The 20,598-nt window shown below is 39.8% G+C and overlaps 1 protein-coding gene across 3 annotated transcripts in view; it reads right to left on the bottom strand.

Annotated features, from left to right (window-relative positions):
* PIK3C2G (phosphatidylinositol-4-phosphate 3-kinase catalytic subunit type 2 gamma) overlaps window positions 1-20,598 on the bottom strand; it is a 310,696-nt gene that overhangs the window by 173,951 nt on the left and 116,147 nt on the right. For all 3 annotated transcript variants that reach the window (XM_075440297.1, XM_075440305.1, XM_075440313.1), the window contains 3 exons: window positions 19,034-19,136; window positions 11,173-11,243; window positions 2,655-2,718 (listed from right to left, as the gene is read on the bottom strand). In XM_075440297.1, the coding sequence (XP_075296412.1) occupies window positions 2,655-2,718; window positions 11,173-11,243; window positions 19,034-19,136 (238 nt within the window). The remainder of the gene's footprint in view (window positions 1-2,654; window positions 2,719-11,172; window positions 11,244-19,033; window positions 19,137-20,598) is intronic.

The raw sequence follows: 20,598 nt of genomic DNA on the forward strand, positions 1-20,598 counted from the left end.
GAAGCTTCACATGTTCTGAAAGTTCAAAAGCGTTGTAGTCAACATCCTGTGTATATTTTTTTCCCCTCTACATATTTAAATATCAGCAGAACCTTTGAAAGATATTTTGGTGTTTAAAGTATTTATAGGATAAAAAAATGCTACTTCATTCTAGAACTTCTAGACTCTGTATTCAAAATCTACATTTTTTTCTCTCTACATTAATAGTATTTTCTGAATAGATTTAAAAATGAAGTGCATGTCAAGTGATTACCAGGACAATCAAGATGGTTACTTGTCTGACTGCACACACTCTCTGGGAACTTTACATTTCAACCCCAACAACACCAATCCCATCCCCACCTTGTGCCAAATATCCTAAACTTTTTTTTTTCATTTTATAGAGGCATTATCCATCATAAAATGAATTTTCCATTTATTGATCATTACTAATAATAGCAATAGTGAGCTTGTCATGTAAGTCAAAGGTATTGGTATCTCCAGGGCTTTTTAACAGACATTCTTGAACAAGTAAATTTGGAAGTAGGTAAATAAATGTGCAAAAGAATCTCAAGATCTGTCTGATTAAAACTGAATGCTTAAGGAAGTTCCACCTGAGTACAGAATATAAGCAGGTATATGTGTACTTAATTTAGTATATGTAACTCCCAGTAGCTTAAAGTTCAGAGTGTGCTAAGGATGGACTGTGGTGTATCAGAAAGGCAACAACCCTCTCAGTGGTATGAGTGATGGCTCTGAAAATCAACACAAGTATTCACATGTAACCTTGGGACAGGCAGCAGTTAAAGATCCCAATTTTCAATTGTCTTAAAGGAATCTAATCTAATGAGCAAACAAGGCTCAAAGAAGAAATCAAGGGTTCTAATTTTTTGCTTTCTTCACTATATATTTATGACTGTAATTTCTTACATTACAGCTCCACAATTTTTCAAGCCACTTAAAGCAAAGCAGTAACACTAGTTTTAATTATTATAGGTTTGAAAAAGCTCCATACACTGTGATGCCTCTGAATCAAAACATCTGCATAGTGATCTGAACTATGTCATTAACTTGCCAACCTGTTCTCCTAACTCACTCATATGAACTCTATTGTGTGTCCCTGTGTAGACAAAACCTTGTTAAAAAAAATAGACTATGGAGAAATTTAGTGTAACACATGCATATTTGTTGCACAGCATGAATATTTGAAAAATCTCCTGTCTTCCCTTCATCTAATGATCTCAAGTAATTGCTTACTCAAGGTAAAAATCTTTTACAAAAACAAATCTAGGAGTGCTTCATTATAGGTCTGAGAAATATCTACAGAACTTCAGTTGCAGAGGGTGAACTGTAATGCCTCATTAATGGTGAGATTACAGCTTTCTTTGAATTTAGAAGCTTCTTGTTTTAGGTCCTAAAATTCACGTGAATGTAAGTAAGTACACTGATGGGTCTACTTCAGTCAAGAAGTATATAAGCACATCTGAGTTTGGGGACCTCGGTTTTCCCAATGGTTATGACTGCACTACATTTTATACACTGCATAGTGCCCTTTGAGAAGTTGCTTCCAAGGGAAAGTACGGTGAATACCTACACAGTATCAAAACCAGAGATTTACTTTGTAGCTAGGCACAGTTTTAAAATTTTTATGCATTCTGCAAAAGAAAAGTGTCAAATATTTACACAAAAATGTAGAATACTTTTATCTACATATATTTATTATGTATTGATACATATATTTATGTATTTGTGTACATGTTCATTCATATATATGTGTGTATATGTGTACACATACACATCCATATATGTATGTTTTCTATTTAAAATACAAATACCCATGGATCAAGAATATCCAGAAAGATTAAAATCTGGGCTTGAATACAGGTGACAGATTTCTGAAACAAAATAAGAATTTTATGTTTTAACATATATTTCAAAGAAATCCATATTTTATCATAATGAGTTACAACTCTGGAAGGATGCGCTGGAATATTTCCACGCTACATCAGTATTCTTTGATTTTTCTAACGTCCTTTGTTTTCTTTCCAGTTCCACCAAACCCTACAGTCAGCTATCATGACAACCTGAACCTCAGATCAAATAGCCATTTGGTTTCTTCCAAGCTATCATTCAAATATGTATTTGTCCTTCAGTCATTTGTCCTTAAAACATTAGTTATCAGAGAAAATTTCCTACGAAATTTTTCCTTCAAGCATGTAGCATTCAGTTGGCAGCCCACAACACATTAATATAAAAGCTCTTAAGAGTTTTGCTGCCTAAACCTAATCCTGCAAACTATTGCATGCTTGAATACATACCCTAAATATGTAAACATTTGGCTTATGGGTTTGCAAAATTGGGGACAAATTTTGAAGATATATGTAGAGTATTATACCTCTACTAATTCCAAATATTCTACTGCCAACCCAAGCAATCCTGTTTTTATTTACAGGTTCTTTGACACTTAGAAACAGTCACCTTTGATATTTTAAATTTGTAGCACTTTCTTCCTAATCTCAAGTCAAGTTTTAGTCAGATAATTTATATCCTTTCAAAGTCAGGTTAAACAGCCTTAAGTAAAACTCTTCCTTAATAGCATTTAGAAGGACTAATAATTAGATACCTTTTATGTAGAAGTTTATGCTTTTCTGGTATAACAAACTGAGAACAAATACCTCATTTTGCAATAGATATTCCACTTCACCTCTGTATTTCATAATAACTGAAACAAGGTTTTGCCTGAAAATTAGAAAAAAGAAAACATGTTAGTAACAACTGGATAAAGAGAACAGGTTTACACTTTTCCCCCCCACATTCTATCTATTGGGGATATTTTAATTGACAGTGATTTTATTCTGTTATAAAAGAAGGATAAGTGCTTATATAGATGTCACGTAATTGAGCCTGGATCTCCATGTTTCTTTGGTAGTCATTTGGCACAAACCATAGATGTAAAAATCCTCTATTTATACGTGGAGGATACACGCTTCCCAAGTGAAAGAACTCCAGTAAGTGATTTGCTATTTCAGTGTTTATTGAACTCCATATCCCATTTATTTTACTCTTTAAGGTTGAGCAAGTGCTTAAATGTTACCCTGAAGAAGGATGGACTTAAGTACATGCTACAACACCTTCCTTCTCAAATACTTCATAGACTAAAGCTGCAGAGAATCAAGCAAAACATCCGCAAAAGCTCCACATTTCAAAAGTCCATACGAAGTCACAAGTATAAAATTATATTATAAGAAGGAACACCGTTGCTACATAATTCATGAAACTTTATTTGCTTACAGTTCTCAAGTTTACATGCTCAAACTGTTTCAGCAACTATCTTTTCTACACTATTACCTAAGCTGTGCAGTTGTTTTATTTCTGTAGATCGCCATATACCACTCTGCGGTCCCATGCCTTTGTCATGCTACAGAAGGTACCACAAAGTTTTTACATGCAAATTGCTGTGCCTTAGCAAAGCTTCACTGGATTATTTAACGATTATGAACAGGAGTATACACCTCTCTGCACCCAACTCTAGGACTGATGCTTCAGCTGTAAACCTCACCATTTTAGAACAGGCTCCAAGTGCTACCCCCAACACATAACCAGAATCAGAGTTGCTTTTGAGAAGCATTTGTGTAATTTTCGGTGTTTCAAGCACAGTGAAATTCTAGTCATCATTTATTTGTCAGCTGGAACAAATCAAAAAGGTGCCCATGAAACCACAGCTAAGATTGTTACACCCAGGAATACACCTTCCTTTTCCTTTAACAGCCTCCTCTGTAGGGTCAAATCTTCAGAAAGGGTACAGAAACCTTAATTCCCACTTCCACACCCTGCTTAGCCTACTGACTGGTAAAATGGACACATTACTGCCTTGATGGTCCTCAGTGGTAGTTAGGTTTGCACGTGCTTTTATGGAAAAGTGGAGATTTCAATTTATATCCTTTCTTCAGTGTTTGTTTTACTCTATCACTTTATCCTTGACTTTTTTTTCCCTCTTCTATTTCCCACTGACCCTATTTATTAGGGTTCTCTCTCTTCAAAAGGCTTAGAAGGAACTCACCCCCCCCCATTGCAGTCTGGTAGCTGAAAGTCACCAAAGTGTTTTGATTGCTTCAGAGCAAACGGACTATTGCTCACAGAGAAATTGTGTGTGTCCTCATGCATCTTAGCTGGTTAACTGAGCAGTCAGAGATTAGAGTTGCAACTATGGTCCAATGTACAGGTTTCATGGTACGTGGTTAGACTTTCCTTATATATATTGTATAGCAAGAGAACAAAAGAGGGTTATTGCACTGAAATCATCATACAGAATAGAGAAACATTAGGCAGCTTTCCCTGTGCTAATACAGGAGTGCGTTTCCCTGTAAATGCCTACTATTCACCTCCTCCCACAGACAGTTTTGCCTTTACAGCTTTTTCTTTCCGATCTGCACTAGCCTTATCTAGCCAGGCAGTTTGTGTGTTGAGTAGCTGTCTGGCAGTTCCTCCTGTAATCCTGCTGCATTGCAGCTAATACCAGTCGTCGCTCTGCTTTGACCAAGTCTCCAGGCATAACATCATCTTCATAGCATTACCCTGCCCAAAAGTAGTTCTGGATGTATGAGCTTGCCTTGTTACTTTGATGCACGTTTATTAGCATGCTTAGCCTAAATTCAGGTTTCAGAATAATTTTGTAAGTTATAATACTAGTTTAAAAAACTAGCATATTTTCCAGCAGTTCATTCTACCCTAGAGAACTTTTTGTATGACAGCCATAATTTCACATAACTAATAGGAAACAAATCCAGAAACTTGTAACTATGATCAAAATACCTCTGCTAACGCTATCCCGAATCTTTGACTGCTAGATGACTAATAACTGTATGTTATCACACAGACTTATTTCATATTTGTACATACAATCATTGGAAGGGACCTTTAAAGGCCATCTAGTCCAACCCCATCCCTGCAATGAGCAGGGACATCTTCATCTAGACCAGGTTGCTCAGAGTCCCATCCTGTTTGACCTTGAGTATTTGCAGGGATGGGGCATCTACCATCTCTCTGGGTAACCCATTTCAGTGTTTCACCACCCTCTTTGGGAAAAATTTCTTCCTAATATACATTCTAAATCTAGCCTCTTTTAAAGTGCCCTTTAAGTACTGAGACTATAAGGTCTCCCTGCAGCCTTCTCTTCTCCAGGCTAAACAACGCCAACTCTTTCAGCCTTTTCTCACAGGAGAGCTGTCCCGTCCCTCTGACAATTTTTGTGGCCCTCCTCTAGACCCACTTCAACCCAGTCCACCAGAGCAGAGTAGAGGGGCAGAGTTACCTCCCTCGACCTGCTGGTCATGCTCCTTTTGATGCAGCCCAGGATACGGTTGGCTCTCCGGGCTGCAATCACACATTAACGGCTCAGGCCCAGATTTTCATCCACCAGTAGCCTCAACTCCTTCTCAGCAGGGCTGCTCTCAATCCCTTCAACCCCTAGCCTGTACCGATACCAGGGGGTTGCCCCGACCCAGGTGTGGGGTCGGGCCCCCTGCACTTGGGCCTTGTTGAACCTCATGAGGTTCACATGGGCCCACTTCTCAAGCTCGTCCAGGTCCCTCTGGGTGGCTGTGTATAAATATGGCAATGCCAAGCAACCCATGAACATTCAGTGTTTCTTTGACATTGACAAAATTTTTGGAGCTTTTAGCAAGGCAATATAGTACAATAGTTTTGAAAAGAAAAGAAAAAAGAAAACTAAAGTACAAACAACATTAGAGAGTCAGTCTTGGATCCCAGCTGGTCTAAATGGGAGGAAGACAACAGGTATACAGCATATACTTACAGCATTTATTTTTCACTTTCCTGGCAGCAGCACCTACTGTGGAGCAACATGAGGTTTCCTTTCTGAAATGCTGTTTATCACCATGCTGACTAAGCAAGCTGTGCCTAACTGCATAGATGAGACTAGCCATCGTGCTATACTTACTAGCACCTCAGCATCAGAGATTATGGACCAATGGACCGCAGTTCTTCTGAAGCATTCATTGATTTACATTGTGTTTGGTTTACAAGCTATGAAAATCAGTGCATGAAGTGATGTACAGGCTGCCAGTTTTATTTGTTCACATTTGCCTGTGAGAGCAAATTTGATTATTACAGAAGTAAGGTTCCAGTTCATTCTTTTTACTTCATCTGAAGCCAGTTCAAACAGCTTTTTCCTTCTCTGCTGGATCTAAGCAGACTGAGCATCTCAATCACTACTTTCTCTAAACCATATATGTTTGTGTGCTACGATCAGAAACTTAACTACAGTACACGCAGACAACCCTAAGCATTATTTTATTTAGCTAATCTAAATACTTACAGCTGTGAAGACACAGCAATATGGGAAAGTAATCTGCTGGCCTTCCTAGGTGCCCGGCAGATTTGCACAGTCTGTGCTGAGCCCATACTGCTCCACCTCCATTCCACTGTGTTCATCCACTCCATCTCTACTACAGCCCTAGCTAAAGAATTGAGGAATTATAACATGTTACAGACACATAGCCCAGTGCAGAATAAGAACAAAGATGTTGCTGCATGTTATGTTATTAAACAGCTGCTATGACTTGATATGAAATTATTGACTGGCCTACTCACAAAAAAATACTAGCATGGCGCTGCTTAGAAGAATAAGGGCTTTTCTTCACTGTATGGCTCACCTAATTTTGGTGGTACTTCAAATCTAAGTGCCTTCTGAACATAACTGCGCCAGTGCTTTCAGCTCAAACTAGTTGCTTCTAACGGGGAAAAAGAATATGTGAACACTGCTAAAGAAGTTTGCTGCAGGGAGTGATTTTTTTATCCCTAAGTTGAGTGCATGCAGGCTTGTGTTCTCAGCACTTGAAATAGCCACAGTTAGACAGAACCAGCTGTGCACCCTACGTAGCACCAATTGGGAGCCTACTCCATGCCCCCTATGACTCCCATGGCAGTAGTTCCATATGGTAACACGGAAGGTATGTAATGCATATCCTGGAGCAAGCCTTAAGCACGATGCTGGAAGACTACACATGCACAAGGAGTCTAGTCTGGTGCTGTCTCATAGACATGGCCTCCATCGAGCAGTCCCTCAAACGAACTAGAAAGTGGATGAGGACCAGGTTAGAGAATACTTAAACTGGACATACATAAGTCCATAGGCCCTGATGGGATGCACCCATGAATGTTGACAGAGCTTCATTCTGAGGCCACTTTTGACAACCTTTGAAAAAATATGATGATTCGAAGAGGTGCCTGAAGATTGGAGGAAAGCAAATGTCACTCTCATCTTCAGGAAGAAGGACCCAGAGAACTACAGGCTGATCAGCCTCACTTTGAACCCTAGGATGGCGATGGAGCAACCAACCCCGAGAACCATTTCCAGACCCATGAACAAGGTGATAGAGAGTAGCCTGAATGGATTCACCAAGGGAAAGTTGCGCTTGACCAACCTGATAACCTTCCATGATGAAATCATAGGTTTTTGACACTGTCACCCGTAACAGCCTCACAGAGAAGCTAATAAACTATGGGCTGAATGACCAGACACTGAGGTGAATTGAAAACTGGCTGAATGGCTGGGCCCAGAGGGTGGTGATCAGTGGCACAATGTCTAGTCAAGGCTGGTAACTAGCAGGGTACCCCAGGGGTGTAATCGATGGCCTTGCTGGACTTGTCAAATGCAAGACGAAAGACAAACTCTGACCGAGGCGTCTCTCAACCGAGGTGTCAAGAGCCGAAGAGCTAACAAAGGCAGTAATTAACTGGTGCTTATCTTATCAGACAAAAGTAAGGGGGGGATAGCCTATCACTGTAAACCAAGTGATCTGTGGGGCGCCGTGGAGGGCTGCGCAGCCAGAGGTTGCTTCGGATAAAGCACAGATGGCCCCCCGATGCGCATACCAAGATGCCCGCTCCGAAGGTGTGTCAGACTGTGGAGTCCCACTTCTGACAACACGACATTCCATGCCAAGAGCCAATCGACACATAGTAATTGACTCAGTCCCACCTCGCAAAAATATTTTCCAAACATATAAAAATTGGCACTCGAAAACTTTCTTTGGGAGGAGGAGCCAAGTAAGAACTTTATCTGACGGATGGGTTGATGAGCCTGAACCTCTCTTCCCCCTCCAAGAACGGACGCCTTTTTGGTAAGAGTTGCGCCTCTGACTTTGTCAGACATATCACCGGGAACACATTGTTAACTAAAGCATTAAACTATTACTTTGAGCTCAACTTTTGTAGACAGTGCATTTATCAATGGCAATCCTGAATCTGTGATACGTGTCGCTTGAATAAATTACCTATTGTTTCAACTTTGCAAAACTGTTTCAGTGAAAGACCTTGGAGGGGCTCTGACAGGCAAGTTGAATCTGATAAGTGGCTACACGCTTAACCCTTTAGACATAAACTGTTGCCCAAGTCTGGGACTAGGAGTTGATCCAGCTGCACCTAGACTCTCTTCTGAGAGAGAGTTTAGAACGTAAGGGGGTCTTCTCTGAACCTCGTGACTCAATGGGAGGGCTCTCCTTTTGCCTCTTATCAGACTCCCCTTTACCCCTCCTTTAACACGACAAGGGGTCAGTCCTGGGTCCAGTACAGTTTAACATCTTCCTTAATGATCTGAATGATTGAGCAGAGTGTACCCTCAGCAAGTTTGCTGATGACACAAAACTAGGAAGAGCAGCTGATACATCAAAGGGTCATACTACCATCCAGAGGAACATCGACAGGCTGGAGAAATGGGCTGACAGAAGCTTCATGAAGTTCAGAAAAAAGAAGCAGAAAAGGACCTGGCAGTCCTCATGGACAGGAAGCTGAACATGAACTAGCAATGTGCCCTTGCAGCAAAAAAGGCTAAAGGTGGCTAGTGGTATCCTAGGTTGCATTAGGAGGAGTATTACCAGCAGGTTGAGAGAGGTGATCCTTCCCTCCTCACTCAGAAGGGGTGAGGCCACACCTGGAGTATTGTGTCCAGTTCTGGGCTCCTCATATGGGTCTTGTACAGAGAAACATGGATGTACTGGAAAGAGTCCAACAAAGGGCCACTAAGATGACAAAAGGACTGGAGCACCTCTCCTATAGGGAAAGACTGAGAGCTGGGATTGTTTAGCCTAGAGAAGAGAAAGCTCAGGGGAGATCTTGATGTATACAAACACCTGAAGGAAGGGTGCAAAGACAATGGAACCAGGCTCTCTTTAGTGGTGACAGGACAAGACGCAACAGGCACAAACTGAAACACAGGAGGTACTGAGTGTGACTGAGCACTGGCACAAGTTGCCCAGAGAGGCTCTGGAATCTCCCTTCTTGGAGATACTCAGAAACCATCTGGACACAGTCCTGGGTAAACTGGGCCTTATACAAATGAACACCTACTCTTGTCTGTTTTGAATCCGCTATTTTCACTTCACGCTCCCTTTATCCTGCATTGGAAGACAGAGTAAATGATCCTTTTCCGCAGACATTCTCTGCGCTTCTCAATTTGACAGACTTGTCACCTATAAAATACCCATATTCTATTATCTCTTCATCAGGATGAAGAATATTATTACTTATTTTTTTCTCATATGGAAGGCATTTCCTTCCTCTGAGCATCCTTGCTACACTTCTCTTCACTTTTTCAAGTTCTATTACATCATATTTGAAATAGGAGAAGCAGAGCTGCTGGCCACATTCAAGATAAATGAACAACTTACACTGATATTGTGGCATAGTATTGGGTTTTAGTTTTTCATTTCCTTCATAATAAGAACCAACATTTTTTTGTTTTATCTTTTTTTTTGCAGCTGCTGTGCACAAAGTTGACATTCAGAACTATTTATTATAATCCCAAGAACTCACTCCTGATGCTAAAAGTCAAGTCAGAACCTATGATTTCATACGTGAATTTCAGATCGTTTACTCCCATCTACATTTATCTTCTCAAAATTTCATCTGCCACTCTATCGCACACTCAACTCAGCACTGTGAAATCCTTCTGCAAATCATCACAGGCAGCTCCTGTGCACATTATGGACAACAAACTTTCACCACTTAGCTATTACCCCTTTTTTTCTCAGATAAGTTAGAAATGCAATTGAGAGCACAGGGCCTGAACCACAGATCCTTCTGGTTCATCATAGCTGGAAAATGACTACTCCTACCCATCAACAATCCATGGGTCAAGCAGGAAAGCGTGACAAACATAATTCAAGCTTTTACTTTTTCAATATTTACTGAACTTGTGGTTGAAGAAAGGAAGTATTTATTGCCCATGCTATCAGTTATTCATTGCCCTACAGTACCTGAGGAAATTTTGCAGACTATAGTTGATATACAGATCAACATCCTTTATCATATAACCCCTCTGAAAAGTTTCTTTGCAGGCCACACTCTTTATATCACAAGCAATACAACAGGCAATAAGCAGTGTGTGTACAGACTGTATGATTGGTTTGATCTCTTTATAACAAGGAGCGAAATGGAAATTCAGGCCATGCTCCTAGGAAGCCATATGGGTCCTCAGTAAGCACCATATATTCACCTAGAACAAGTCACTACCTCTCTGTTTTCCTCCATCTGCTAAATGACAGGTGTGGCATTTACCTTTCTTGGCAAAGAACTTCATAACACATTGATGAAAAACATTACAAAAAGTGTTAACAGCTTCTTTATCTAAACGCATGAAACGGAACGTAATGAAAGCTGAATGAGGAATCTATCTCATTTAGTGCTTGTCCATGGTAGGTTAGCTTTAGAGTCGGAAGCGCTTTGATTGCCAAGTTGGCATAGCTAGCCTCCATTTAAACACACAAAAAAAAGCAATAAAACATCACTCAACTGTGAAAACACAGGCATAATGCAGAGAAAGTCTATAATTTTTACAGTATTTACTCTTAAAAAAATCTCAAAAAGCAACACATGAAAATTATAACTCCTTCAATCCTGGGAATCTTTGGGAAACATGAAAACTCTAATGAAAGTTTCAATGACACAAAAGGGAGAGAAGAGGGAAAAATTACACAGATCTACACATGATTATTGAGTCTTGCTAAGCAATAAGGTCTGCAAATAACAGTCTAGAACATTGAAACAATTTTCCTTCTCTTCAGTATCATTCCTGACCCCAGTAGGTCTTGTAAGCATCCTTTGGGGCCAGGAGGCTCATTACAAATATGAACAAATACAGACAGACATCCTGTTAAATTCCAGTGTTCTTACCGAGTCAGTCTCCAGGCACAAGTGTCTTCTAACAGCTGATTCACAGTGAACCGTCTTTGGTCATCCTCATGCTGTGGAGAAGCATACAGTGAGATACAGTATTCTGATAGGGAGAGTGTGTGTTGGGGAGATTTGCTTGGTATTTTCCAAAGTCGGCATGTTCTTTCAGGAGCTCTCCTTCCAGAGTGTTTAGGATGTTTCAGCCTGAAATTTCATTTGGTGAATATCTCTCATGTTACACTGGGCTGTACTATACAGGGCACGCCAAACCAGGTTGTCACAGTAGCTCCTTCTAGCTACATACAGATTAAGACTATAGCCAGGCCTCAGTAAACCCTGCATCTGCTTTCTTGTTACAGAAAGCAGCAGGCGGCCTTTCTCAATGGCAATATACACTAGACATGGAGTAGAACTCAGTTTCCATCCACTACCTCTCTGCCGCTTCCTTTTCTGAGAGAAGAGAATGGAGACCATCTGTACCATCTTTTGCAACCCCTCTGAAGGGACTTCTCTCCGTGAAGAGTCAGAGAGATATTCAAGGCACTAGAGCATTTTCTGTATGAGGAGAGGCTGAGCTGGGACTGTTCAGCCTGGAGAAGAAAAAGCTCAGGGGGAATCTTATCAATGTGTACAAATATCTGATGGAAATAACAAAGACAAGGGAATCAGACTCTTTTCAGTAGTGCTCACTGGCAGGACAAGAGGCAAAGGAGACAAATTAAAACATATAAAATTCCACCTGAACTTAAGAAAAAAAATATTGCAAAGATAGTCAAACACAGGAAGAGGTTGCCCTGAAAGTTTGTGGAGTAGGCTTGAATATCTGCCAAGATATTCAAAACTTGACCAGACATGGTCCTGGGCAACCTGCTCCAGCTGACCCTGCTTGAGCAGGGGGATTGGACTAAATGATCCCATGAGGTCCCTTCCAGCCTAAACCATTCTGTGATTTTCCCTTATTTGACACATTCTGCTGACCAAATCTGTTCCCATTCAGATACATTCCTTTCTCTAGCCCCATGGATTTGTTGCCTTTGATGCCTTAACTCCTCCCACCCCAAGGAGGCAGCTCAGCGTACGCTAGGCCTGTACTGCCATCTCATAGGCACCACCATGTCCTGAAAATTGTGCCCTTTTTCTGACTCATTATTGAGGCCACATCCTGTAACTCAGATGGAAAAGTTGCTGACGGGCTTGTGACAAGCATGACCCCAAATTCACTGGTCAAGGATTACAAAGGAAATTATACTTATGAACAGGCATAACCCTGGGAGGGGTGGGAAATCAGAGAGAAAAGAATTAAATAAGAAAACTGAAGCAGGAGAAGAGCACAGCACACAGGCATTCAGTGGTGATGAGCTGCTGTTTACATAGTGGCTGGGACAGCTGCCAGACATTATTTTTCTTAGTATCTCTAGAAATGCAAAGGATGACTGAGACGGACACAGCTTAAGCAACCAGGCTACAGCCTATCTATTTACACGTGTACCAGTCTAAAATCTTTCTTTGCTCAAAGTTGAAACAGAGGACGGAAATTATATCTGGCCATAGATAAAGAAGAATCTGAAAGGTGACTCCATTTTATGATGGACTACACTAACAAAACTTCCAAGCTCTTTGCGAAGGGAAGGCAAAATGGTTTAAGTATAACATTTCAGTAAGGAAAAAAAAAAGAATCTTCTGTTCATTTACTACTGTTAACTTTCACACAATAAACAAAAATACAAAAAAAATGAGAACAGCATAATCCAACAGTGATGAAACAAGACTCCTGATTCTTTTTCCTCCTGTTAAACAGAATTTAAAAGAAATCTGTATTTTCTACAGATAAAAACACAGTCATTTACTTGCTTGGCTAAAAAGCCTTCTCCTAATGCTCTGAATATAAGCGAATTCAAACACTGAAAGCTTCTTCAGATTAAGGTGACCATGCTAGCAATTGTTTCTAGTCAATTGATGTATAGTAGTGGTCTGAAGCTAACTTCCCTGAGCAACTTGTGTCTCTGTTACAGTTGGATTCAATTTATGTATGTTAATTGACATGTGAATCAATTCGCACCAATTCTGCTTTAGATCATTATATAGAGATTTAGCAATAGCACCATCTAAGGAGCAGGATCACGCCGAGCTAGATACATTACAGATGTTCTGTCAAGAATTCCCATCTGGAGCGCTACTATCTCTTATCACATAGCAGCAATAAATGAAAGATGAATTAGATGAATAAAACGGAAGGGGGTGAAGGTAAGAAAAACAATCTCATTCACTAAACCTTGAACGTGTGCGTCTTTGACCTAAGCACTAAGATTCAGTTTGTCTGGGCATTTGATCTTATACAAACACTCGTGTTCCTTATCTCAGTGTATTGACATGAGTGTTGAACGTTATTGCAGAGGAGAAGACAAGGCAAGAATTTCAGGTTTAGGGGATGCATTTGAGAGTAGATGGTCTTTTCGCACCTGATTTCAGAATCGTCTCTGAACCTCACTGAGTTGCTGCTACAAAAATGATTACAAGACATACAAAAATAGCTTACGGACGCTGATTTCCTGAGTGCAGCACTAATTGTGCTACATATGGCTCTGACCTAGTAACTGCTGGTTTTTCTCACAACTCCTGTCTTCTGCCCATACCATACTCTGAGGCTTGGAGCACCTGACCCCTGACAGCTATCATGCTACTTCAATACATGTTAGAGGACTGGTATAACATCTCCAGCCCTGAGAGTATTTTGTAGTGCTACCATAATCAGAAGCATGCATTCCATGAAGGAAATAACACCAAGCACTCCATAGTTGCTTGCTATAATATCATTATCTGATTGTGCTACTACTAGACAGAGCAATAGTCAATCGCGTCTATCTTGACTCTCAGTAGGTCATATGCCCCCCTTTTTTTTATTTTTAAAGTCACATTACTCTACAGATGAGTAGCGTACATGTTCTGTAAAAATGCAGGGTGGATTTTGCAATGTCACTTCATGCTTAGCAGTCACTCTGGAGACCTTACAAACAGTAGAGCACATCTTATCTGAGCAATCACAGGGACAAGGCTTGAACTACAGAACAAGACTGATAAATGACAAACTTCCTCCTTGATCTCATACACTGACAGCACTGGAGGACACGGAGGGATGAACTTGGAAACAATGTGACACAGACTGAAGGAGGGTGCCCTGAAGCTTAGAGAGAAATTAGATACGTGTGATTGATAGGATCTCAAAAGCTTAAGGGGATCTGCTGGACTAGGGCAAAAGGTGGGTGTATGTGAATTATTTAGCATCAGAATACATATGGGTGATTATTAAATAGATGGGCTGTCAAGATACGAGTATGTTTCCATGACACTATAAAATAACATATTCCAAAGCTCAAAATTTGGAAGGATCCTATAGATCACAGGTCAAATTCTCCCCATGAGTAAGCACAGATTAACTTGCAAAAATACACAGTAACTGTGCATAACTGTCTGACATAGCTGAAGAATCTCAAGTCTCAAACTTTGTGCCTTTTTTTTTTTAAAAAAAAAAGAGCACAAACTATTCTCACATCTTTTTATATTAATTCTGAGGGAGGGAAGTTTATTTTCTATAAACTGCTTCTAAGTCTGTGAATTCCAAATACATTTCACGATCAAAGACACAAGTTTCAGAGAACAGCAACAACAAAATCGACTGTGAGCTCAGTGCAGACCATCTCAGACGCTTGAATTCAGTGTGGCTGGAGCAGGTTTCAGTATACCCAAAAAGATCCACAGAACCAGGTCCAGAGTGAAAGGCAACACAGCATCTTTCAGCGCACCGTAGTCTGCATTTCCTCAGTTAGGTTTTGTCTGGTGCTGACAGAAGTGCTGGTGCTCCTGCCTGCGAACAGAACCTCTCCTTCCCGATACGAGTGCTCCGTCACAAGCGTGCCCTGGAGCAGGAGGAAAACTCTGGGTCTATGACTTACGCCAGCTCAAGAGCTGCTCATGTTCTTTGCTATTATTAGTAACCCGAAGTAACTTCATGGCCTGAGGCTTTCAGAGTCGTGTCAGTTTCTGTAAAGGGTTGATCAATAATTCATTTGAAGATATCTTAAAATGTCACCCTTCCTGGTTAAACCCTATCGTAGGTTATTAATTATAGTTCCACAAATTTTTTGAGACAATAGATGTTTTCTAGTGGCCTGAACACTGCTAATTTGTCTTCCAAGCTTTTTAGTTACCTGACTGAAAGACTAATTCTGTTTGTATGTAACCATTGCACCTGGTAATTCTAACCATTTCCAAAATGTGAAACATTTAGAGATGCTTGGTCTCTGCTTCTGGCCTCCACAGTGCACTGCAGTATATTAAACCTCATTTAGACTTGTCAAACTGCAATAGAGTTGAAGGAGACTTTGAGGATATTAATAGAACATGAAGCATTTCACGGTAGCACAATTGCAAGGGATACTTAAACACAAGAAAAGGCTCCCTTTTATTTGAGGTACTACACAATCCCTCTAAAAAGTCATAAACATTTTAATAATTCAAAAAAAACCCACCTTCTTACCACGCTGGACCATTGACCTCTCTGATCTGATTATGCTCAAATGTTAACACTTAATTAATTATGTCTGGTAAAAAAAATTAACACCATTAGCACTGATATATATATATAAATAGTTTTGAACTTTCAGGAAATATCACTTGCTGGCTGCTTTAATCAAAAAATTCCTTTCTGGAAGCAAGTGAGCTCTGTTAAAAACCTGTCAGCGTTCTTTGATGCTTCACTGCAAAGCTTCATGCTTTACCCAGATAATCAGTGTGTGGGAACAACTCGGAAAAAATGGGTCTCATGGACAGGCAGAGCGCCCCCTGGAAACGGCGTCTGGATAAAGGTTGCTGCCTCTACACTGTTCCACTGTGCATTACTTCCTAAACACCACCCAGTCGCTAGGAATTTAACATTTCTGACTTACTACAACTTGTGGAGTTTGTGCTGTAGAGTTGCGTCTCAAAGGCCACTCAGGTTGAAGTATGGAGTAGGACAGGTGCACAGTCAAAACAAACCTAGCAGTCATTACTTCGTGTTATGATAGCTCATGTACACTGGGCCACCAATTGACAAGAGGACTATTGGTTTTTCTCCTCTTTCATTGTCATTCTCAAGATTTCAAAGCATGGAGAAAAATCTGCAGGGTGTAGAATTCCCAGTCCTGTCAACAGAAGCTCTCTGTCCGGCTAGACAGTATGAAACTGAGCTTCAATATGTTTCTATATCATAAAGATAACCCTTATGTTCTCTGTGTAAGCCTTATTTGGAAGTTTAATAAGAATCTAGCACTTTGAAAATTTGGGTCTTAAAATACTTTTCTTCAAGAATGTTAAGGCTGATAAATCTCTTGTTTCAAAAAAACAAAAACAAATTAAAGGTCACCCACTGGCTGAAAGACCTGCGATCCCATGTAAAGCTCCAGGCCACATTTCTTGCTTTCAACTGCGCAGTTCAAGACAATCTCCTCTTTCTGAATACTTCATAACTGAATGCCAGCTTCCCACAAACGGAAAGGAAGCAAGGATTCACCTTAAAAAAATATGGTTTTCAGCTGAATTCACAAAAAATTGTGAACATTTAGTTACTGGTCAAAGTTCTTAAGCTGTCTGGTTTAAAAAAAATGGTTGCATATTACTTATAAGTATCCACTTACATTGATTATTCAGCATATTAGTAAAAGAATAGTAATTTGCATGTACAGACATATTTTTCACTATGCATCTCAATTTCAACAGTGTTATGTAAGGTAAGTAAGAATTATGTAGGCAGTCTCCAGATGGCAGTGGTATAGTAAGGTTTATTTCCTTAGCCCACACAGTTTCAAGGTTCAGCAGACACTCCTGAACATATCATTAGGTTCCAAAGGACGTAATGTTAAAGATCTGTAGTAATCGCAGATCAAATAGGCCATTTGCTCTATATTTTTTCTGTTTGAAGCCAGAGTAACTTGTGGAGAATCAATCATTGGCTTGGAAGTTTGAAGAGGAGATTGTCAGGAAGTTGGGTTGAGGCTTCCTCTTTTCAGCATATGCAGGTAAAAAAATCTCTTCACCACACGCTATATGCATATAAGTAGCAAAACGCATTCATATCAAACTTCTAATTCATGTCATTGATTTCTAAGGCCAGAAAATGTTGGAAATGTGCAACTGCCAATGGAAGGGTCAATAATGTATTATTCCATTTAAAAGACAAAGAAGCTGACCTAAAAAAGGTAAACAATTTTTCCACCATTACACATATGTGTGTCCATAATTATATCTAATTACCAGCACTCCACTCTTCTCAAGCCCTTCTTTGGCAGCAGGATATGGAAAAAACGAAGTTTTCCACTATCTCCTAACACAGGATGTCTTGTCACAGATCTAACACCAGAAAGGACTATGATGACCATCTAATCTCTGTTTAATGCAGACAACAGAAATCACGTGGTGATTTCTGCCTCTGTCTCAACAACTTGCAGTTAAATGACAACAAGGTACCACAGATGGTTTCCCAAGACAGACCTCATTCCAATGGTCACTGGATGTGTTCTTTTTGCTGCTGTGATATGGGGATGGGGTGAGAACAGACACAGGAGATTGACATTTGCACACCCCCTGCTGAAGGTATATTCAAACATCAACTTGTTTTCTTCTAGAGTGAGAGCAAGCAGTTGGCAATTCATTAACCTGAATCATTTCTGAAGTGACCTGGTGATGAAAGCTTCCATGTTTCCTACTTTACTTTCTGTTGAACGACGGTTTTTAAAAAATAAATAATTAAGTGAATAATATTGGCAGTGAAGAATGCCAACAATTTCAGCCATGATTGCACATATCAGCACCAAATTATTCTGCTTTTGTATATAAACTGGTTAAAATGTTAAAAAATATAAATCTGGCCTAATTATAGTCCTTTTTAAATGCTCCATGTAACATATTGAACTTCATGTTTCACATGGCAACACATGACAGAAACGCAAAGAACGCCCCTACCCTTTTTTGTTAGAAATCTGCCATCTGACCCATATATTAAAAAACATGGGCTGATAGCATACCCGTGCAAAGCAGGTAATCAGTACTATCTGTGAACAGAGTCAACACACTGCCAGTGAACACTGCCCAGAACAAAGCTTCTGCTGTACTGCAAGCTTTGGGTTGGAAGTAATTCAAGGTGGTCCACTGGGAATAAAGCTCACATTTAGTAGCATAGGTCAGGATCATTAAAGCTCAATAATCCACTGCAACGTTGCTTAAATTCAAATAACCTGAATGGGAATCACTCTGGATTTAAGATGATGATAAACCAATGTTTTCTGTAAAGACTACATGTCCTTACACACAGCATCTCTGCATGTCTACACACAAGCACGTACACACACACACAAGTATGCATCACACGTGCGCAAACACACCAACTGTGATTCTGGCTTTTATCAGTCTACCCTGGTTTTCACTGATACTGACAAGAATCCAGATCTAATTAATTTTACATGGTACTTTTGGTTTTGCCCTTGTTACATTTCAAAACATAGAAAGGCCAATCAAAAATAAGAATTCTCTGACCACCTGAAATAAATAGCATTGAATTCTGACAAAACTGATTTTTTTCTAAAAAGGTAACCTTTGGTCTGTTTTAGTTGTGTGTTCTCTACAGTAACTGACTAGATACAAGTACATGAGCAAAGCAGAGATGTTCCCCAGCATGTTTCAACTGCAGTTCAGCAATAATACACGCATTCTCAGGAAAGCAAATAATCTCCCTTTGATCATTACTGCAGATTGGTACTTAAAAGGATTAGGGGAATTCTGTTCCAACAGAGATGCTGAAAGAAAGAGGAGGAAAAAAAAGCCAACATACCGTTCGAGCCAAACTTTGCTTCAAATTACTAGTGCTGTGTAGTCGAAGCTGAATGCAGGTGGTTGCCTTGCGAAGACTTTCATGGCTGCCCAAAGTGTGATCACTGTAGTTTGGGGGGGGAAAAACAAAAACAAACAAACAAATGGTTATCTCTGCCTACCACTTCCTTCTTTTTTTCCTCTCTCCTCCTAGAAGCACTGATGGACTAAATTCTAAGTGCAAAGCAAAATGAATAATATAAAACCTGCACTTGGCACCTACTTCCACGAAAACTGATAGGGTTTGGTTCTGGCATATTTTCTGGTGAAACAATTTCAGGATAATTGCTTAGTTTCATCTTTGACCACTCAGTTCTATAACAGAGCAACATAACATGCTCCCAAACCCTGCAACTATTCATGCATATTCTTCAAATCCAAATTAGTGCAATTTATACAAACTAGCTTGGTTATGAATGCACCACTGCAGAATGATTTGCAGTGTTTGATACCCAACCTGAAAATCAAATATTAACTATAAGTTTGAGAATCACATACATTAAGACAGTTGGCCCTTGATTCTCAAAGAAATCAAAGTTCTCATCCTATGCAGCTCACACACAAATGGTAAAAGCAGCTGTGAGTTCGTCTTCCTCCTTCTCAAATCACATGCCAGCTAAAGTCAGATGCAGAGCTCTGCTCACTCAGCTCAGGAGGTTCCTACAAACTACTCTGGTGGTCAACGATGTTCTGGCATGCTGTGACAGGGGAATTCCATATTCTCATTTGCCTCTTCAGAGTAGCTTCTAGTCCACTTCTCACTCTTGACAACTTCTTCTAAGTCATAATACAGCCTTAGTTTATCACTCTCTTAAAATTACTTGGAACAAAAATAATTTCAGTGTTTTCCTTCTATTTTTTGTTTTAATCAATTCAAATAATGAAAAACTTGTTTCAGAGTTAAGGTAAATATCTTTTTACATTTAAAAAATCTTGGGGGATTAATGGGTAGGAAAAATTACACTGATTTTTGCAAAGGCAAATTCATAACCAAAACAAGCTAATATGCATCATCAGCTACAGCTCTAGTGCATGTGCGATGACATTGATGTTGTTTTTTTCAAGCCTCCAGCCACACGAGCACCAAAAGGGATATTCTGTATTTATACAGATTTACAGCATGGTAAGTCATTGCAGAACTCCCCGGGCCATGAAGGAATGATGATTCTTTTCTGGTTTGTCAAGTGCCATAGAAGACTCAAAATTCAGATGGAAACTGTTTCTTTCTACCTGAAAGGGCTTTCGATGTAATGTCTGAATTTAGTTCCAAATAAACAGTCACCTGATGAATAAACCATGGAAACTGTGACTGTGGGGAGAGACTCATATCTCTCATGGCAGTAGAGGTCCCCAGCACAAATGAACGGTTAAATTTAAATAAATGTGCTGTACATAATTGCCATTCAGCACAATTACATGGAATTCATATATCTTGTAATTGTTCAGCACCTACACTACACTGTAATGTAAAATACATACTCTCCATTAGAGGTCACAAAAGATACAAGCGTAGATACAGGATTTTTT

This window comes from Opisthocomus hoazin, chromosome 1 (genome assembly GCF_030867145.1).
Source record: "Opisthocomus hoazin isolate bOpiHoa1 chromosome 1, bOpiHoa1.hap1, whole genome shotgun sequence".
Lineage (NCBI taxonomy): Eukaryota > Metazoa > Chordata > Aves > Opisthocomiformes > Opisthocomidae > Opisthocomus > Opisthocomus hoazin.